General features: G+C 41.9%; 1 protein-coding gene across 1 annotated transcript; it reads right to left on the minus strand.

Moving 5' to 3' along the window:
- Window positions 1–748: 748 nt before the first annotated feature.
- LOC148026358 (uncharacterized) lies at window positions 749–21,801 on the minus strand. Its single transcript, XM_087690784.1, has 4 exons — window positions 21,417–21,801; window positions 21,249–21,321; window positions 1,657–1,769; window positions 749–1,220 (listed from the first exon to the last, which is right to left on the minus strand). The coding sequence occupies exons 1-4, from the start codon at window positions 21,609–21,611 to the stop codon at window positions 996–998; spliced, it is 606 nt and encodes a 201-aa protein (XP_087546910.1). The 5' UTR covers window positions 21,612–21,801; the 3' UTR covers window positions 749–995.
- Window positions 21,802–22,753: the final 952 nt, after the last annotated feature.

Here is a 22,753-nt window from a genome sequence, read left to right on the forward strand (position 1 = left end):
AAGAGGAGACAATCAAAAAGATTTAACTTGAAGTAGCTTGGATCGACTTTGTGCATGCGTGCGTACGTGTGCACTCCTAATGACCCATACACACTCCTATGCTAGGAAAGGGTGAGAGATAGGAACACACAACCCTTCACATACCACATCTAGTTATGCAAGCATCCGGGGTTAGGAAAGGGTGCCTCCTATGCTAGGAAAGAGTTTGTTTTGAGACTCAAAGAAAACAAGCGGGCAACACCACCTTGGAAAAGACCCACAACCTGGATGCTAGGCTTGGAAATCCTTGATTGGTAGAAATTCCTCAAGACTCTTCTCTCTCTAGCTCGCCTCTCCCTCTTCTTTATACAACTCTCTCTCACAGCAAAAACACTCTCTTTCCTTACTGGCATAGATAAGAGTCCTAGCTTAGTCAAAGTAGGGGGTGGCCCTGGCTTATTTCATAACATGTAAAAGTACTTGCAGGTCAGAGCACATGAGTCTTCCAGTCCATTTGCGTTCAGGTACTTGAAATTGAAACTGAATGTTCACTCGGTTCGACATGAGCGAACCAGTCTTTAAAAGCATCTTCCTGTTAACAAAATGTAAGGCGTTATACCATGGACATATGTATAGAGAAGGCATCAGGCTTGTGGGCAAGGGTCTTCTGGGCAACACATATATATCATGAGGATGATTACCTTGAAGCTGGGCCAGAAGAGGATAAAGTTGATGATGATGGAGCAAGAGAAGAAACGGGAGAAACAGGAGGAGAAGAAGAACGTATTAATTACTTGAATTGAAACAAAATGTTGACAGGATAACTCTCTTAGCTTGACATCCGAGAAAAACTATATAAATTTGCCTCGACTGTTTCCAGGAACCGCTTAACTCTCTCTCTCTCTCTCTCTCTCTCTCTCTCTCTCTCTGTGTGTCTGTGATCCATACCCCTAGCCACTGTGGAGGAGATATCCAGAGTGGGGTTTAACACAAAGAAGCCCACGCGTACTAGCAGTTCAAGTGCTTCCTGAAAGATAAATTCGATGAATCTGATTGTGTCCCAGCTTCTTTCGACACGCCGGGCACGCCTTCTGTACTTTCAGTGCTGCTGTGATGCACTTCCTGCAGAATATGTGGCCACACACTGTGGATGTCTCCTCTTTCATTGTGTCCATACAAATGGCACAATTGAGCTTGACCTCCTTTGCAGGACCAGGAGAAGGTTCCCCCAGTTTCCTTTTCTGCCAATGAAAGCAAAACCTGTTTCAGCAAACCAAATCTCACACTAAAAACACCAGCTTGAGTCGATTTTATCAGACCGAGGTCAGAAGTATCCTGTAAACATGGGCATGCCACGCTAAAAACACCAAGCTTGAGTTCATAATATAAGAACAAGGTCAGATATACATTATAAGAACAAGGTCAGAAATATCCTGTGTATATCTATGATCGTGGGCATGCCACATTAAAACACCAATTTGAGTTGGATTTTTCAGACCAAAGTCAGAAATATCCTGTGAATATCTATGATCTCATTCATATGAGCATATGAGCATATGAACATGCCACACTAGAAACACTAGCCTGAGTTGGTTTCATCAGACCAAGGTCAGAATATCCTGTTAATCTAAGATCATGAGCATGCCAAAGATGTCCAAACTGAATATCCTGTCTTACCCGGCTGGCTTTTGATCTGTCTTCACAGTCATCAACTACCTGCGTAAGATCCACTGTTGCACGTGATGTAACACCAGAAGGTCCCAACCTCGATGAAATCTTTGGTCTTTTCCCTGCAGAGGCCAATTCCAGGAATGGCAGGACATTAGAATACCAGAGTACTCCACTATTAATTTAACTAAACAATTAAAGTACCCTGAACCACTTTATTTTTAATACCAACTTAACTTTGCAGTGGTGTTGTGATTTTTATTTACTCGAACGGACACTCCTAAATGTCAGAGAGAGACGACTCTCCCTTGAAGTGCTTCTTCTAAACTTCTGTACCATGTTTGATAATGGCATAACTCCTCAATACTCGAAAAAAGGCAATTCTCCCCTGAAGTGCTTTCTTCTAGGCAGGCTTTGGGTACAGATGCAATTTGGCTAGGGGTTGTGTCATAGATTTTGATTACTCATACTGAGACCTTATCGACCACAAGCAGAACTGGAAGGGGCTGGACTATAGGAACACATGGGCACTGTTATAAGGTGGGAACAACCCTGTCCACCCCTGCACGAAGTGTTTTTCTTCCTCAGGACTTTCACTTAAAATGCTGGGCAGGTCTCTGTCAAAATTCTCAAGAATGGCTATAAAGCATAGCAAAGAGAATATGACGAAGAGATCCTCCACTGATGAGGCTCCATCTTCAAAAGACGAGTTCTCAAAAAACGCTTCAAGCTCATTGAAGCCAAAATACAGGTCCAAAAGGTTGTTGATAAGCACAAGAAGTTAACATTTCGTATACAAAATTTTGGAGATCTCTTTTGCGAATTATCAGCCAAGCATGGCTGCAACAAGCTCAAAACAGCCTTTGAGCCTCATTTGGCTAACAAAAAAAGAAAAGGTGTGAAAATGAAGATCATGAGACAAAATACCAACAAATTGTTACTTTGGTATGTACCATGGCCTTGACCTGGACAGGGCGGCCCATTTTAGCCTAGCTTCAATTTATTTCATGTCTTGCCTCGAGGTTTTTAGGGTTCCTTCACTTGTCTCATGTCCACCCCGAGGCTTCTATTTATGCTCCACTCCACTCTCAATTGTTGTATTGCATCATGTTGCATACTTGGAGAGAGGGAGACTAGAGGCACTACTGCAATGTGTCAGTGCCCTACTCGTAATGTACCGCACATCTCATCCATTATCTTCTGGATTCCATAGCCCATTCATTCTCAGTTCCTTGTGTTCATGTGTTGTTTCTTTTTGTTCATGTTCATGCACATTCTCGCATGGTATTAGATGACCAGTGTTGCTGGTTTCCTGGTTTGGTGTGCTGTTAGTGACAATTTCAGGTCCGAAACCTCTGTTTCTCTTTCATGCTCCCAATCATCTGCAAATTCTCACATGGTATTAAATGACCAGTGTTGCTGGTTTGCGGTACTGTTACTAACAGTTGGAGACTTCAAGGCCTGTATTTCAACTTCCTCCTCCTTTCTAACTGCCTCCAAAGTTGTTTTCCCTAAATTTCCACCTAGCCATTGGTCATTAGGGGCTGGAACTGCTTCGTTCAGGCCAGAATCAGAGTCACCTACTCTGCTGAAGACACACACATCCTGCGGTTGTGGGCTGACATCATCCAGTGGCTGGTAAATCCTGTGTTTTTGCTGATTTGCACCTTGCACTTTTGTGTTTTTTGTTTTTTTAGTTTTAGAGAGGATCTCATGTGTTTTTGCTGATTTGCACCTTGCACTTTTGTGTTTTTTGTTTTTTAGCTTTAGAGAGGTCTCGTGTGTTGATTGTTGTGATTCTTCACTGCATTCACTTCACTGTGACCACAATTGCAGTCGCCTACTCTGCTGATGACACACACATCCTGTGTTTGTGGGGTGACATCATTAGTGGCTGATAAAGCCTGTGTTTTTTCTGATCTGCACCTTGCACTTTTGTGCTTTTTGTTTTTCAGTTTTAGAGAGGGTCTCATGTGCTGGTGGTTGTGATTCTTTACTACATTCACTTTACTGTTGCTCCACTCTCTGTCTACTGTTGCATGCTGGTGTGTGAGAACTATTGAACTCCTCAAGTCTTGTTCCATGTCCATCCGGTTGGGACAAGGATAACTTCAAGGAGGCAGTCCTTGATTGGGACTCTGATAATGTTGTTGCATATTCAGATATGCTCAAGTGCATCTCTAAGGAAATCTCATCACCTCTTGTGAGACCTCTCCCAAGATGCTGGTGGAGCTTTACTCTATGTACAAGACTCCATCATGCAGGCGTCACTCCATATGGACACCTTTAGACCCTCAAGTTCAAGTCAATGGACTCCATCCAAACTTTTCTTCTCCGAATGACAACTATCCAAGATCAGCTTTGTAACATGCAAGTTGCTCTTGAGAGACGAGACCTCGATAATGTTGGGGGTAAAGGTGCATGTGTTTGCGCCACCCTATATTTACTTCACACACTATGACCGCACACTTGTACACTGCAGGTGGCATGCGCCCATCGCTGTCACTTTATTCTTTATTCTTTCAGAGACTAGATCTCGATAATGTTGGGGGAAAAGGTGCATGTGGCTACACCACCCTGTATTTACTTCACACACCATGACCGCACACTTGTACACTGCAGGTGGCATGCGCCCATTACTGTCACTTTATTCTTTATTCTTTTAATGACTATTGAAAAAGGGAAAGCCGGTCACACATTGTAACTCTTAGAGTTCCCACATATGCTCTCTCTCTCTCTCTCTCTCTCTCTCTCTCTCTCTCTCTCCATCCACTTGTGTGCTCACTTCTGCTCTATCTTTCAATTGGTATCACAGCAAGCATTCGAGGAGCTACTTCATCCTTTGCTTCAGCCCATATTCAAAGCTTCAGCTCAAGGTTTCATGGCAACCATTGGTTTTTCATCCTCAGGTATACATAGAGTCTTCCCTTCTCCCAACTTGTTCTAGCTTGTCAAGGAGCTGCCCAAGGCATAGCTAAGCCTTATTGAGTGCTTATTGAGCTGAGAAGCAATCACTCTATCCATTTTGAGTGGATACAGAGTATGATGTAGAAGTCATGGACAGCTATGGCAGCTTGACAATGCTTTCTTATTTTGGTCATAACTTTTGCATACAATATCGGATTCACATGTCCTATAGCTAGAAACCAAGAACACAATGAAAGCTTCAGATGTGAGCACTCACAAAGTTGATTCTATGTAGTTTTCAATTCTTTGTTTTACATAGAACAGAGAAATTCTGATTTAGACACCAAACAGTGAATTCCATAATGCATATTTGATGCTTCAGGGATACTATTTTGGTACCCATATGGTATGGTTATGCTTTGGATGTTGCTTGGATTGTTTAGAGCTTGATTAGCTTAGTTTTGCATAGGTTCACAAAGTTGTCACTATGCATGTCCTCTATTGACATGTGGCAATAACAAGGCCGACTTGTTTGTGTGGCGTAGTCTACCTATGACGAAAGACCTATATGCTGATGCATATCTTGTCTGTCTGTGTTGAGCGACTTGTCAAAATTGCATGTGATCCTTCTTCACCTTGTGTATGCTGATGTGTATCTTGCCTGTCTGTGTCAAGCAACTTATTAGAATTGACACGTCAAAACTGCATGTGACAATTGTGTGTCATACTCAAAGCACTTGTTCCCACTCAAGAAGCCTTCTTGATTGAACACAATAAGCTAAAGACTAATGCTTTCAATCAAACAATCTAGCAAAGACATTGAGAAAAAAGACAAACGGAGTGGATACATCCTACTATCCTGAAACTCTAGAGAATGATTTCCTCTTTTTACCCTTCTTGTTCTCATTCAAGTTTTGGACTAATTATCAAATTCCATAGGTCATCAACATCATTTTACATGGAGGCTCTATATTTTGATCTACACCAACACTTTCAGCTTGCTGTCCATGTTGTGTGCTTTCTCCAAAATCATTTCCTTCTTCACCTTGTGAATATTCAAATTAACAGGCATCATCACTGCAGGCATCACCACTACTTGATCCCACCTCACTATAGGAAGACATCCTTGCTGTAATTACTCAGTTGAATATAATTTCAACACTAGGGCAAAACTTCTTACTTCCAATGACATAGGCCCACCAATTCAAGGGATTTGATGGTAGACAGAGAATGGGACTATGAAACTAGCCTTCCTTTGAGAAAAGGGTGGTAATATGAAACCAACCTTCCTTCTTGGAGAGGGTGGTAATTCCCTGATTAAACACTAAATTACAGCAATCAACACATAAACATAAATTCAAATGCACAATTTACCTTAATAATCTCGGACATTGGACATCCTATTTGCCCCGAAATTGGCACCCCTTTCAGTGTTTCTTTACCTTGATTGCTAATGGAATGAGTACAAGCTGAGATTCACAATCTCCTTTGCTGTTCCAAAAAGCCTCTTTGCTATAGCAACAATCAACAATCAATTAGGGCCAATTGCCCCTTGATTTTTCATCCAAGACATGCACAAATAGAACCACCAACTAGCCAAATGCTGCCCAAATCACAATGAATGGGTTAGCATTTGAATTCCCTAATAACTACACAAATTTCAAGTACCGAATTCAATGTACGATGCCTTCACCAATTGACACAAGTCCCAAGGTAGCTGTCAAACCCTAATATCTTCAAAAATTTAGGTTTTACAACAGAGATCTCTCTACTATCCACCAAATTTGACTAAGATCTGCTCAAAATGACTAACAAATGCTAAGATCTCCTACAAATGGGTTGAAGAAGTGAGAGAAAGCCAAGATGAGAGAGAAAACTGATTTTCTTCACAAGAAAACCCTAAATTTTGCCTACTCTAGCTTGCATTTAATGCAGTCACCTACTACCAGACACCTCCAAAATTCTATCACGCGATCAACAATGTCGTTGCCAACCCCTAAATGACTCCTTGCTATCCCTTGCCTGTTGAGGCTCCCAGATGGCTATCTTTTGCAACAAATTGCTATTCTCTAATCAAAAAATGGACCAAAATGAGAGAGAAATCTAATTTTCTTCACAAGAAAACCCTAAATTTTGCCTGCTCTAGCTTGTATTTAATGCAATCACCTACTACCAAACACCTCCAAAATTCTATTACCTGATCAACAATGCTGTTGTCAACCCCTAGAAGATGACTCCTTGTTGTCCCTTGCCTGTTGAGACCCCCAGATGGCTTGTTGTCCCTTGCTTGTTGAGGCCCCCAATTGGCTATCTTCTGCAACAAATTGCTATTCTCTAATCAAAAAATGGATCAACAGCTCTCTCTCTCTCTCTCTCTCTCTCTCTCTCTCTCTCTCTCTCTCTCAAGATATAAATTAATCGAATGGTTGAGGTCCAACCCCCAAAAACGTTTTCTCAGTTCGCATGGGCATTTCTGCCAACAAGTGGTAACCTTCTAACCCCATTTTTCAGCATTATCCAACCATTTAATTAAAATAATCCTGAAAATTAAGATCAACCCTTTTGACCCTACCCAAAATTTAATATGCCCATCCGTAATTAAATTGGCTTGGCCATTTGTAACATAGAGTGGTCCCTAACCTCTATTGATCCTTAGACTGGAATTAATTAATTAATTAATGCTAATCCATAATGTCACCACCGACACTTATTGGCCAAATAACTGTCCCAAGGTCAAACCTAACACCAACTAACCCCCAAAGCCCAGCTAGCATAACTTATTACAACTTTTCCCTTTGACACCCACTACATCCTCAGGGTCCTTGGCCTGTTACCATGAAATAACTGCCATGTGCATCAAATGTACTAAACAACCTCACACATTTGTTGGAAGCGATAGGGACGCAGCTCAAGCAGGAGTGAACGAGTGAGTTTAACGGCTTGAGAGAGTGTGAGCAGAGTGAAAGTACGAGACGATAAGAGTGTACCAACAAATGTGTTGGTACACAAAGAATAAAATGTATTTTAACTTAGGCTAAAGGGTGCGTTCACATATACAATGTGCGTGTACTATATACGAAGGCTACCGGGCCTTTAACCTCTAGCTAACCAACTCCCACTAGTCGAATGCAATGCTCGTACTGAGCTTTGCTTAGACTTTTAGTGAGAACATCTGCAGGGTTATCTTGTGTTTTAATCTTGGTCAGTGTGATTTGACCATCTTCCAGAATCTATCTGATGAAGTGATATCGCACATCTATATGCTTTATGCGTGAATGATACATGGCATTCTTAGCCAGATACACAACACTCTAGCTATCACATCCCAAAACTGCAGTACCCATAGACATGCCAAGATCATCTGCAAGTCTGCTTAACCATATAGCTTCCTTAGAAGATTCAGTAGCTGATATGTATTCAGCTTTAGTGGTACTCAGTGCAATAATATTCTACAACCTGGAACACCAAGAAACAGCCCCACCAGCAATTGTAAAGACATACCCGCTGGTGGACCTACGTGTGTCCAAGTCACCTACCATGTCTGTATCACAATAACCTTGCAATAGCAAATACTTTTTATTTGTGTACCCCCTTAAGGTATCGAAGAATACACTCGACAGCCTCCCAATGTACTTTGCCAGGATTTGACATAAACCTGCTAACAACTCCCACTGCATGAGCAATGTCTGGAGGAGTAGCAACCATAGCATACATAAGAGAGCCACAAGCTGATGCATAAGGAACTCCCTTCATAGCATTTGCTTCCACGTCATCTTTCGGACTGTTGGCTTTGCTAAGCTTGAGACAAGGAGATAAAAGTACCCCAAAAGGCTTAGCTTCAGTTAAATCTGTCCAGTACCTTTCCAAAAACAGCAATTTCTGCATTCTATCTCTACGAATCCTCATGCCCAAAATATGCTCTGCATTCCCCAAATCTTTCATGGAGAAAGTTGATTTCAGCTGATTTTTTAGAGCATCCAAGCTAGTCTTTCTTTTCCCAGCTAGTAACATATCATCCACATACAAAACAAGTATGATGGGGCTGCCATCTGTATCCTTTTTTCATGTACAAGCAATGATCTGCATGGCTGCATGTAAACTCATGAGATAGCATAAAAGTGTAAAACTTTTTGTACCACTGCCGTGGTGCTTGTTTCAGCCCATATAGGTTACGTTTTAGCTTACACACCATTTGCTCTTTTCCAGGAACTACAAGGCCCTCGGGCCGTTTCATGTAGATTTCCTCATCAATGTCACCATGCAAGAAAGTTGTTTTTACATCCATTTGATACAGTTCTAAATCCAAAACAGCAGTAACAGCAAAAAGCACACGTAAAGTGATCATCTTCACAACAGGTGAGAAGACCTCTTGGAAGTCAATCCCTTCTTTTTATGCATAACCTTTGGCAACTAACCTTGCCTTGTACTTGGGTTTCCCATCAACTGTCTCAACTTTGTACACCCATTTGTTTGGAAGTGGCTTCCTTCCCTTTGGCAATGGCACAAGATCCGAAGTATCATTTGCATATAGAGATTTAATCTCTTCCTGCATAGCTAGCTCCCACTTACTGCTAAACTCACGTGACTTGGCCCCTTTATATGTAAGAGGCTCACCCTCATCTGTAAGTATCACATAATGCAAGGAGGGGTCAAACCTATGTGGTTGCCTTCTTACACATGTAGACCTGCGTACCCAATGATCAACATTTTCACGAATTGGGTCTACATCAGGAGGTATATTATTTTCAGCATTCATTTGCTGCTGTAAACCATTTTCAGCATGCTGTTCATGCTGTACCCCACCTTCATTTTCATTTCCAGCACCTGCATTTTCATAATCAGCAAGCCTATCTTGCACCTCCTTGTGCTTCTATTTAAGAGGCTCACGTGACTTGGCCCCTTTATATGTAAGAGGCTCACCCTCATCTGTAAGTATCACATAATGCAAGGAGGGGTCAAACCTATGTGGTTGCCTTCTTACACATGTAGACCTGCGTACCCAATGATCAACATTTTCACGAATTGGGTCTACATCAGGAGGTATATTATTTTCAGCATTCATTTGCTGCTGTAAACCATTTTCAGCATGCTGTTCATGCTGTACCCCACCTTCATTTTCATTTCCAGCACCTGCATTTTCATAATCAGCAAGCCTATCTTGCACCTCCTTGTGCTTCTATTTGCTGTCCATCATCATCTAGCTCAAAAATAACCGACTGATCATCAGTTTCAGCCTGTGGTACAGCACCTTGAGGCTCATTTTCTGAAGTAATGGATGGTTGCAAACTCTGAAATTTCACCTTTTTCAGATCTTCAATAGAGGCTACAGTGGCTTTCAGCAATTTTGCCTCATTGAACACAACATTACGACTGTGAATAATTTTCTTGGACTAAGGTAACCACACTCTGTACCCAAATTCACCCTCATCACCATAGCCCATGACAATGCCTTTGGTGGATTTTGGGTCAAGTTTATTCCTCAGCTCATCCCTAACATGCACAAAAGCATCATAGCCAAATATGCGTAAATGGTCATATAAGGCCGATTTGCCAAACCAAACCTCCTCAAGGATGCCATTATTTTTGGAGAGCGGTTGCAAATGTGAACTGCGGTTTTGAGTGCCTCTCCCCAAAATGCATGAGGGAGATTAGCAGTGAACAGCATGCACCGCACTCTTTCACATAAAATCCTATTATATCTTTCAGCCACTCCATTTGAAGAAGGGCTGTAAGGGGCTGTAAGCTCCCTCTTAATACCATGCAAGTCACAAAAGGACTTGAATTCAATCGATGTGAGCTCACCCCCATTATCAGTTCTCAAGCATTTTAGCTTCCTACTTGTCTGAGTGGTCACAAATACATGAAAAGTTTTAAAAACAGCAAACACTTCACTTTTCTTTTTCAACAAATACACCCATATCTTCTTGGAACAGTCATCAATAAAGGAGATAAAATATGCACCACCACCCAATGATTTCACGGGCATACTATATACATCCGAATGCACTAAGTCCAAGACATTGGACTTATGAGAGACACCAAAGTAAAAGGAATTTTTTATTTGCTTTTCAAACTGACACTCATTACAAAAATCAAGTTTAGTGCCTTTTCCATCAACTCTCTTCAGAGAGGTAAGGACATCAAGCCCTTTTCGGCTCATATGGCCTAATCTCTTATGCCATAACTCCAAGTGGCTGCAAATTTCAGCAACTGCAAGAAACTTGCCATTCAAGGCTTTACAGTGCAAACAATACAATGTGCCCTTCTTGGTTCCTTTTGCAATCAGCATAGCATGGACCCCAAGTGGCTGCAAATTTCAGCAACTGCAAGAAACTTGCCATTCAAGGCTTTACAGTGCAAACAATACAATGTGCCCTTCTTGGTTCCTTTTGCAATCAGCATGGACCCCTTTTTTACTTTCCATAAACCACCACCAAACAGTGTGGTATAGCCATGCAAGTCAAGCTGACCAACAGATAGTAAACTCTTTTTAATGCCAAGCACATATCTGACATCTTTCAACACAAGCTCTTGACCATTGTCTAAAGACAAGTGTGTGGTGTAGCTATTAACCGTCAGACGAACAAGGTGAAAAATCTAGAAAAGCTAAAGCAGAAGACAAAGGCCAAGGCAAAGTGAAACGGAAGACGAAGGCGTGCCAAGAAAAATCTAAAAACACAAGAAGCGCAAAAAAGTCCTAAATAAGGAAAAAGGCGCACAAGGAAAAGCGCAAGTCAATACGTTTGTAAAAGAGCGCAAGCGCATCGTGATTTAATTTAAGGAGCGCCGGGCTCTCACCCGTGCAATTTGTAAATATAGATTGGTGGTGGAAAGAAAGCTAGGAAGATAGAAGAACAATGGGAAAAAGAGCCTAGGCCACGGCCGGCCATGTAAAAAAGAGCATAAGGGGATGACCACCCAAAAGGGATTTAGGGTTTTGCATATAAAGTTGAAAAGTGAATGAGAAGCTCATTCTTGTGTATGGCCAAAAGTGGCTCTCCTCTTCTTCTTCTTCTTCTTCTTCTTCTTCTTCTTCTTGCTTGAGCTTGTGCTTGAGAGAGGGGAGTATAAAAGTATAAGGGAGTGAGCGTGTGAGGGTGAGGGACCGAGGAGGAGAAGCTCTCCATCTTCCCTCTCTTCTCTTCTCTTCTCTTCTTTTATCTTACTCGCGGCTATGGAGCTTGGAGCGTGGACCTTGAGGATGGAGCTTGCTTGAAGCTTGCACTTGGATCGTGGAGCTACCGGAGTGCACGGGAGAGGAGGTAACTCGATCGGCATGGAGGTAAGCTCACTACACCCGTAGATATGAATGGCGCGTCGGCTATGTAAGAGGTAGCCATTAATCCTCGGCTTGGAACGCTTGAAACAATAAGCGGTCCATGGGTCTTGGCAGTTGAGCGAAAGCTCCCACAGTAGCCATGCAAGTTAAGCTGACCAACAGATAGTAAACTCTTTTTAATGCCAAGCACATATCTGACATCTTTCAACACAAGCTCTTGACCATTGTCTAAAGACAAGTGTGCGGTGCCAATCCCATCAATGCTGCAAGGAGTACACCTTTCCATAACTGCATGCATTGAACATAGCAAAACACTCCAAGCAAGGAGTTACATGGAAAGAGGCACCAAAGTGTACAATCAAAGTCTGACACCATCATCAACTAACAAGAGTGCATCAATCACATCAGCCTTGGTAATCTACACATGTGACATACAAGGGCATCATAATCAACTGCACATAATACATGAGCCTCTATATCTGAAAGCTCTTCTATGACCACGCTAGAGGCCACATTGGCCTTCCCTTTGCCTTTGGTTGTCTCCGATGCATCTGTCTTTTTCTTCCTTCTTCTTTTTATCTCCTGCATTCTTCTTTCTCTCTTGTTTCTTCTTATAGTACCTGCAATCAGGTTTCTTATGGCCCTTCCGACCACAGTGATAGCAAGTAATGTCACTCTCATCCTTTCCTTTGCTCTTGCTCATGTTTCTCTGCCCCCTCAACTTATCATCAAAGTCCAAGTTTGCATCTTTAAGCTGATTTAGAATCCCTATAAATGCACTCAAGTGCTCGACTACAGGCTTTGACTCATCCAGTCACATATTCACAAGCTTGCGCATTAAATGCACCTGATTAACAACTGTGGTAATCTCATAAGTAGTTTTCAACTTCTCCCATATAGCATAACCTGTGTCTAAACCCTTAATGTCTGTCAAAATGTCATCAGTGACACCCATCTTTATGTAAGCCACAGCCTTTTTATTCACTCTGGCCCAATCTGCATCAGACATTAGTGCGGGTTTATCTTCCAACTTCTCCCATATTGCATAACATGTGTCTAAACCCTTAATGTCTGTCAAAATGTCATTAGTAACACCCATCTTTATGTAAGCCACAGCCTTTTTATTCACTCTGGCCCAATCTGCATCAGACAATAGTGCGGGTTTATCTTCCAGCAAAGCATCTTCACAATCCTTTAGAAACAAAATGCCCTGCATACGATCTTTCCGAAGGTCAAACCCATAACCATCAAACCGTTTGATCTCCATCAAACTCTTGATGTCTAAACTGGAAAAAGTTGCAACCATTTTATCACAAACACAAGAGTAAATGCACCAATCTGCAAAAAACACAAGCTGTACCAACAAAATGCACTGCTGTTCTTTCTCAACCAAAAGTAAATTTCTGCTGTTTATACATGAATCAGCCAACAAATGGGCAAAAGATGCAAAAATTTACTAAATTCTGCGCAAATCCCCAAAATTTCAAGTCCAAAATTGCATGAATGTCTGTCAATCTGACCCAGCTGAGTAAAGCTTTGCCAATACATGAAAAGCCCCAAATTTCTGGGATCCAATGTCACGAAATTTTGCCTAGAAGAGTGAAAGTCCGACAAATTTGGTAAAATCGCGTCTGCTGGTCATGATCGACTGGTCCACTCTAATGCCCAGTCGCCTACCGCCTGGTTGTTGCTCACCTGCGCCCAACTACCCTGCACACGACTACCTATCGATTCCAGGCCGTCAACCTACCACTGCCCGTTAGCCGCTGCTACTTGGTTTCTCTGGCGCCTAGTCAGAGAAACCAAAATTGCATGAATGTCTGTCAATCTGACCCAGCTGAGTAAAGCTTTGCCAATACATGAAAAGCCCCAAATTTCTGGGATCCAATGTCACGAAATTTTGCCTAGAAGAGTGAAAGTCTGACAAATTTGGTAAAATCGCGTCTGCTGGTCATGATCGACTGGTCCACTCTAATGCCCAGTCGCCTACCGCCTGGTTGTTGCTCACCTGCGCCCAACTACCCTGCACACGACTACCTATCGATTCCAGGCCGTCAACCTACCACTGCCCGTTGGCCGCTGCTACTTGGTTTCTCTGGCGCCTAGTCAGCTGGATCCCTCTGGCCTTCTACCTCGAGCTACCTTGACTATCGCGTCAGTCACGTGGCGTGACCTGACCAATGGTGGCCCAGCTGGAACGGGGCCCGTCGCCACATGCGCCTATCATCGCTTGCCCGTCGCCAACCCGCGACTATCTTCTCGTTCGCGTCTGCTGGTCATGACCGACTGGTCCACTCTAATGCCCAGTCGCCTACCGCCTGGTCGCTGCTCACCAGTGCCCAACTACCCTGCATACGACTGCCTGTCGATTCCAGGCCGTCAACCTACCACTGCCCGTTGGCCGCTGCTACTTGGTTTCTCTGGCACCTAGCCAACTGGACCCCTCTGGCCTTCTACGTCGAGCTACCTCGACCATCGCGTCAGTCACGTGGCGTGACCTGTCCGATGGCGGCCCAACTCGAACAGGGCCGTTGCCATGTGCGCCTCTCGTCGCTTGCCTGTCGCCAGCCCGCGACTAACACCTATTTCCTCGTTCGCGACTGCTAGCCATGACCGACTGGTCCACTCTAATGCCCAACTGCCTACCGCCTAGTCGCTGCTCACCGGCGCCCAACTACCCTGCACATGACTGCCTGTCGAGTCCAAGCTGTCAACCTACCACTGCCCGTTGACCGCTGCTACTTGGTTTCTCTGGCGCCTAGTCAGCTGGACCCCTTTGGCCTTCTACCTTGAGCTACCTCCACAACCTGTGAGCTGCGCCTTGGTCTCGAGAAGCGTGCAACACCTTAGGCTCTGATACCCAGTTGTTGAAAGCAATAGGGACGCAACTCCAGCAAAGTGAACGAGTGAGTGCGACGGCTTGAGAGAATGTGACCAGAGTGAAAGTACGAGACGATAAGAGTGTACCAACAAATGTGTTGGTACACAAAGAATAAAATGTATTTATACTTAAGGCACGTAGAGGGTGCGTCCACATATACAATGTGCATGTACTATACACGGAGATTACCGGGCCTTTATATCCCAACAACATTTGATTAATAACTCAATCAAACATTATTAGCAAGATTAAAGCATCTCAAAATTTCACGTCCTCATGACATAATAACCTATCTTAACACTAATTACGAGTAGTAAATCCACATAAATTAAAATCAAACTGTTACTGCATACTCCTTCGTTCTCACTCCCACACTAGTGCTGCCATTATCTCCAGCCTGATCTGGTGCCCTCACTAACGCTTTGGACTGCAGGCAAAGACTGATCAGTCCATAGTTTTGTATTCAGCATTCATTACAATCAGTGCTGATTTTTTTCCTTCATTTTCTGCTCTCTCTCTCTCTCTCTCTCTCTCTCTCTCTCTCTCTCTCTCTCTCTCTCTCTCTCTCTCTCTCTCTCTCTCTCTCTCTCTCTCTGTGTTGGTGTTTCTTCCGTTGCGCACTCTCACAGTTGGACCTACCACATTGAGTAGGAGAGAGTGTTTTTTTTTTTAATCTTTAGCTATATGAAGAGGAAAAAGATTCTTCACACTCATTGCTCCAGCCAACTTAGCATATTCAGTGTGCATCACAGGCTCATTAGCAATAGATCTAGCTATCCATGAATCCCGAACAATACTTCCAACTCAATAGTAGCACACAAGGTAGTATTATCAACATCCTTAGTATGTGATCAAAACGGTATCCTTTACGGCTTGGTCACAACACTCTAGTGCAATCAAGGTGCCATTATCGGCAATACAATTTGTTTTCTTGTTAGAAAACACCATATCCACTACTCATGAGCTCAAATTTTAGCTATGGAGGTGTGTGGATTAGAGAGAATAAATATCTAGAGAAAAAAGACATAGAGATAGAGAAAATAAGTGTGCCCCATGATGTAAAGAGAAAAAGACTCTTATATACGATGTCTGGATCAGAGAGAATAAGTGTCTCGTGATACAAAGACAAAAAGCCTCTTATTGAGGTTGATATAAGTTGCTTTGCTGACATTATCAGTGATGCCAAGGTCATATGGGATATCCTCACATGGGTGAAATAATATCCTCCCTTGTGGATCCCTCTTGTCCACCAAATAAGAGAGCATTCCTATGAGCCTAGTTGAGGAGCCTATTTCCAACATCTTTCCTAGCTTGAAACTAGCTTTACAAAATATAATGAATAGATTGAATAAGAAAGATACAAAAGACAAGAAGAGCTAGGTAGTACTCACTCACTAGATAAAGATAAGAAAACATCTAGAACAATGTTCAAGATTACAAATAGAATAAAATATCTAGAACAATATCTAGGATTACTACAAGAGAGACATATGGAACTTTGAATCAATAAAGTCCAAGCTTACATCTTAGAAACATCTCAGCGCTACTCAAGATTACACAAATAGAAATTTTTGGTACTTCTAAGACTTACAAAGTCTAGGGATACAAAATATGGAGAAGATACCTACATAAATAAAACCCGGTCACTAATGTTAATATAGATCAATCAACAATAACAGGATTTGAGTAGGATCCACATGGAAAGTCTTCAACAAATACTCCAATTCCGTGCAAGTTCCAGTTGTTGAGCAAAAAGTCGGAATAGTACTCTTTATATGGGATTTCACTTCTCCACTTTCCTCGGGCTTCTAATTTTTCTTATCGTCTTCATTTTTTTTGCACTCCCTTGTCCACCTTTTGATTATGCTTATTACCTTCTTTGTTTGAAGATATCTCACGTTGGTCGACTCCACAGAGCTTGGCATGCTGAATAACTCACAAGTAGAGTATAACCAAAGTATGAAAAGATTGAGAAATAAGAATGATAGTGAGCTTTGAAAAGTTTTTGCTATGGCTACAACAACACCTTCTCTGTATATTTTACTCACTGTGAGCTGTAGAGACAGAATTTTGCAGAATCCTCCTAGGTGGAGTTAGCCCACTATGAGACCTTAAAAAGCTCTATAAAAGCCCCTTAAATAAAGCTCACTATAGGGAGTATTAATGGTTCGTTTTTGCAAAGTCCTCTTGGGTGGAGTTAGCCTACTATGAGACCTTAAAAAGTCATACGAAAGCCCCTTCGATAAAACTCACTAAAAGGAGTATTAATGACTACCATAACACCTTCTCTGTGTATTTTACTCATTGTGAGATGTTAAGATAGAATTTTGCAAAGTCCTCCTAGGTGAAGTTAGCCTACTATGAGGCCTTAAAAAGCCCCATGAAAGCCCCTTCAATAAAGCTCACTCTAGGAAGTATCAATGGCCCGTTTTCAAAGCAACAAAAATTTGCGTCGGATCTAAAAACACCTTCGATGTCATGTTACAGAGAGCGCAATATAGTCGACTAAAGTGCCATGAAGTTACATCCAAAGCTATAAGTTGGGTATATACATAAGCCAAAAATGGCAATGAGAGAGAAGAGACTATAAAGCAGCAAAATTTACATTAGATCTAAAAACACCTTCAATGCCACGTTACAAAGAGCGCAATATAGTCAACTGAGATACCATGAAGTTACATCCAAAGCTATAAGTTGGGTATGTACATAAGCCAAAAATGGCGATAAGAGAGAAGAGACTATAAATACAGAGAGCGCAATATAATCGACTGAGGTGCCATGAAGTTACATTCAAAGCTATAAGTTGGGTATGTACATAAGCCAAAAATGGCGATGAGAGAAAAGAGACTATAAGGCAACAAAATTTACATCACATATAAAAACACCTTCAATGCCACGTTACAGAGAGCTCAATATAGTCGACTGAGGTGCCATGAAGTTACATCCAAAGCTATAAGTTGGGTATGTACATAAGCCAAAAATGGTGATGAGAGAAGAGACTATAAATGAGATTAGTGTACTAACTTTAACCTAACCACTAAACTATAACTTACCAAGCTACATGTAAACTTAAATTAATGAGAAAGACCTACCTAAGGATAATTCTTGTTCAGATATCATCTTGCATCCATTGCTCAAATCTTAGCTATGAAGGATGATACCTCAAGGTGCTCATAATGTGTAAATCAGAGAGAAAATAAGTATGTAGAGAGAAAAAAGAAAGAGAGAGAGACACAACCTAAATGCAAAAGAAAATGATATTCATTAGATTCAAAGTGTCATAATACAAAGAGAAAAAGCCTCTTATATAGACTGATACAAGTTGTTTTACTGGTATCATCAATTATGCTAAGGTCACATGGATATTCTCACATGGGTAACATAATATCCGCTCTCATGGATCAAATACATCTCCCTTTTCCACCAAATAAAAAAGCATTCCTACGAGCCTAGTTGAGGAGTCTATTTCCAACATTTCTATACCTCATAAGGCTCTGCTCAAGGCTAACATAATATTCGGATCCAATACATCTCTCTTTTCACCCAAATAAGGAGGCATTCCTATGAGCCTAATTGAGAAGTCTATTTCCTACATTTCTATACCTCATAAGGCTCTGTGTAAGGCTCGATTCAAAAAAAGGAAGGTTATAATGCCTAGTTCAAGTCTCAACTCATGGCATCGCAGGATACTTTGTTAAAGCTCACAAAAGACCCACAATTTGAACCTTCAAAAACTATTACAATAGATTTCGTAGAAAACCATCCATAACTAATCTTAGTTGGCCTTTCCAAGCCACTATACTATTCAATTGAGATTAGACTAAACGTTTTTCCATTTCTAATGTGGTACCAAAAGGCAAAGCAAAAGACTTGAAAACAAGGAGTATAGCTATTACGTTTGATATATTTAATGATACTCGAGGTAAGTTAAAAGCTTTCGACTTTTATTCAGCAAGTTAATGCAGTTTACTCTGGAAAACAACTTTATCGAGTCATCAAAAGTATGAAAGGCTTCTACTTTATGTAACGAAAATGCTTTGCAGTAGTTAATAAGCACATTCGAGGTAGATATCATGGTTGCTTTGTATAAGTTGGATGCTTCATAATAAGCTAACTTGGAAGAGTACAAATTACAACAAGAAGTTTGGGAATACATTGCTACTTCTACAAGTGTGTGCCTCTCTTTCAACAAATTGAGAAGTATTATTGTGGTTTGCTTGAGAAAATCAAAGATTTTTTTATAAAAATAACTATAACAACCATGGTTGATAGAGACAACATGTACAATAGATAATATACTACATGAAAAGTCATGGCTTTAAGAATGATTAGGGCAATCCAAAGGAAAATGCAACAAAGGCTAGGAAGCATGGCATCTTTTGATGCTAAAAAGCTAAAGGCTAGGTCATTTAAAAGTTGAAAGAGTAATGTTGAGCACAAAGCATTGTTGGCTGCTCAATTGGTCGTCCATTTTGGTATTCTTCTAAAGTTCTATACTTATTTATATATGTGTTTACTTCCCAATGGAGAAGATATGACCGTGCCCAAATCATTATCGATGTTCTAAGCCTGAGCCTTGTACTATATATTGTGTCCTCGTACACGGTTCTTTCTTTTTGTGTTTGTGTAGTTACTTCACACTTCCATTGCTACCCAAGGAAAAGGAAACAAAGACTAAGAAGCCTAGCATCTTCCGATGCTAAAAAGAGAAAGACTAGGTCATTCAAAAGTTGGAAGAGTGATATTGAGCGCAAAGCATTGTTGACTGCTCAATTGGTCATCCACTTTGATATTCTTCTGTGTCCATTTACATGTGTTCACTTCTCAATGGAGGAGATGAGACCGTGCTCAAACTAAGCTTTGTACTAACTTATGCCTCGGTACATGGCTTTTTCTTTCTGTGCTTATGCAGTTACTTCGCACTTCCATTACTGCCCCTTATTCTAACATGGTATCTAACATCTATGTTAGAGTTCCTAGTGCTATTTTCTGCTACAAGTCTAAGTTTTTTCCACCCTAGTGCTGCTCCACCCTGTCTATGACAACTGCAAACTAATCCACTTAGTTGGACAACTACTCATTCTGTTGAACAACCTACCCTACCCATATTTTCAGTTTGTGTATTCTAAACTATGTTCTCAATGCTTGACACTCATCTTGATTTTGGGCTGGAATTTTCATCTTTTTCCCCATACAACTCTACTTCAAATGCATATTTAAACTTTTGCTTAGAGGGTTTGCCATCTCAACACTACACTTTGTTTATTCTTGATCATGTCACTTTGTGCTCACTTTGAACTCTTAAGTTCATGTTTTTGTGCTAAAGTCTTGGCACATGCCACATACTTATAGTTATCTCTTACCTTGCTTGCCTTATTCATCTTCTCTCCATTTACCTCATCATGGCTCCTTATATCATCTTCTCTCTATCTACTGCATCATAACTCCTCATTTTATCTTCTCTCCATGTACCTCATCGTGGCCCCTCTATGTTCTATCCACTACAACTCACAAGCATCATTTCATTTCATGACACTACCTTTGAGTGCTCTACTGGCAGCTTCTTGTGTACAGATTCAGCTTCATGTTGCCATTGCTCCTAATACACGAGCTTTGCCACTTCAGAGGGGTGAAATCCTGGAGTTGGGATTGACTTCCCAATTCATGTACAGTTGTTTCATGATAGAGAGCCTAGTCAAAGGTCACAAAAGGTAACACGTTGACAGTATTTTGGGCACCCAGTTTGGGCTGCCTGACTAGTTATCCACTTTGGTAGTTATTTATAAGTTGTCTCTAATAGCTTCCACACTAGTAGGCAAGGCATAGATGGATTCAGACAAGTATGATTCAACATGCCAAACGTGGCTTTTTGCCTGACAGCATTTTTTCCTGCGGTCTCAATATTTTTTCTTGTAGATTACCTGCATGTGCAACATACGTGCCTCTGCCCAGGGCAGTATGTGCAAAAGTTCAGATTTAAGGCGGCGTGCTCAACTTACACAAAAACAGGGCCATGTGTGCTCAGCCCGTACACTACACAGTGTGCTCTCTGTTGAGTGCTCAACGTCATACTCTCCCTCTGTCCTGTGCTGTGGTGCTGAGTGCTCTACAACGTACACGAGCTCTCTCAAAATTCATACAGTCCCCTTGCTAAATTTCACTCTCTTCTATGCTTGTTTTTCAAAGTGTAAGCTTTGTTGAAATGTTTACAATTCCTACCAAGGTTCAACTTACCAGACTATGGGAGGGTTCATGATCGCTATGAGTGCAAATCGGGTGCACATGCAGATTATGCAGTAGGTACTTCGTGATGGCTATGAGTGCAAATAGGGTGCAAATATGGTTCACGATGGCTGTGACTGCGAATGGGGTGCACATGTCGATTATGTAGTGGGTACTTCCTGCCGTACCAACACAATGCATCGCACCATTCCCATTCACAGTGTCGTTTCATGTGTGTGCCAGACAAACTGACTTTTACAACTTCAAATCCTTATTGAGACTTCAAATTGAATCCAAGTCAAACATGCAGACCTTCATCATTTGTGGTGTCAACATGTGCACCACGTCCACTGTGACTGTGTAGAGAATGAGCAGAAGGCTTGACCTGAAAAGAAAAACACCATTCCAATGTCAATTTCAGGGATATCATAAAGCTGGTCGAACTTTCAAAGCGGGGAAGCACGGTAAGACACAGAGGACCTTGTGATTGGAGTGATGAAGAGGTGCAAGGCCACGAAAACGGGCCGTTGTTCGTGGAGAGCATTCCGACACGTCGTCGTCGTCGTCGAGAACAATGGTGGCGACATTGGAACGCGTTGCCGACTTACGCTTTCTTTGAGAACTGGAGGGCCTGGGCTGAGAAGGGAGCCGCCGCATTGAATCGTGCGTGCTCATGGCTATGGCTGAGCTGCAGCGGCGACTCTTCCTGCTCCTTCCTTCTTAGAACCTGCTCGGCTGCTGCTCCTCCTCCCCTTCCTCCCCTTGCTCGATCGACAGAACGAGTGTATGTGCAGTGCAGCCGCAGCGTGTGGGCAGATACACAAGAAAGCCGTTTAAATGTTATGAAATGAAATGCCGTTGGAATTGAGAAATGCTTGATGCCGGTTTGTATGATGAAGGGATAGGTACGTTTTTTAATGGAAAATGACTCCGTATCGATTCGACTTTGCATCGATACTTGTAATCTAAGGGGCGCCCAAACCTTTGACCACACACTCAAGTGGCCCCGTTAAAACATCCATCTTAGGCATGCCTCACATCTATCCGGAAAACTTCGGTCTACAAGTGCATATGCTCATGTGTCACTTCGGTCTACAAGTGCATATGCTCATGTGTCACATGCACGATTATTCAAAAAATTATATGTGGAAGCAAAGGTATGACTAGTGCACGCATGTTGCCCATGGTGAAAAGCAAACTAACTTTTTGCTGGCAAGATTTGAACCTCTTTACTTCACAACATTTGGCCAGTTCTCTTCTATTTGACTAGTTCGTATTTGGACTATCAAGCATGTGTGAAAGCCAATGAACCCTTTTTCAAAAAAGGCACCTAGTTTGTATGGACTAGTGCACCAGGCCTTAATAACCAGCCAAGTGGAGCCATAGTCACTTTTTTACATCATGTAAGGTGCCTTTACTGTTGTTCATGAGAATGGAAACTGTGATCATGGGTTTAATAGCCCTCTCTGTTAAGCTCCATCTTCCATAGCCGCGTGAGAAAAGAGAAGAGGAGATTAAGAGAGAAGATGGGGAGCTTCTTCTCCACGATCCCTCACTCTCACACACTCACTCCCTCACACTCCCTCAATCCCTCACTCAAGCACAAGCAAGAAGGCAAGAAACAAGAGAAGAAGAAGAAGAAGCTTTGGCTACACACAAGAATGAGCTTTCCATTCACTTTTGAACTTTATATACATGCCCTACTTTATGGGCGGTCATCCCCACTTTTTACATGGCCGACCATTAGCCTAGGCCCTCTTTTCCTATTTCCCACCGTTCTAACTTATCCCATTCCCACTAATGCATACAATTTGCAC

Source organism: Lygodium microphyllum, chromosome 13 (assembly GCF_053477565.2).
Source record: "Lygodium microphyllum isolate KBCC chromosome 13, Lygodium_microphyllum_v1.1.10, whole genome shotgun sequence".
Classification (NCBI taxonomy): domain Eukaryota; kingdom Viridiplantae; phylum Streptophyta; class Polypodiopsida; order Schizaeales; family Lygodiaceae; genus Lygodium; species Lygodium microphyllum.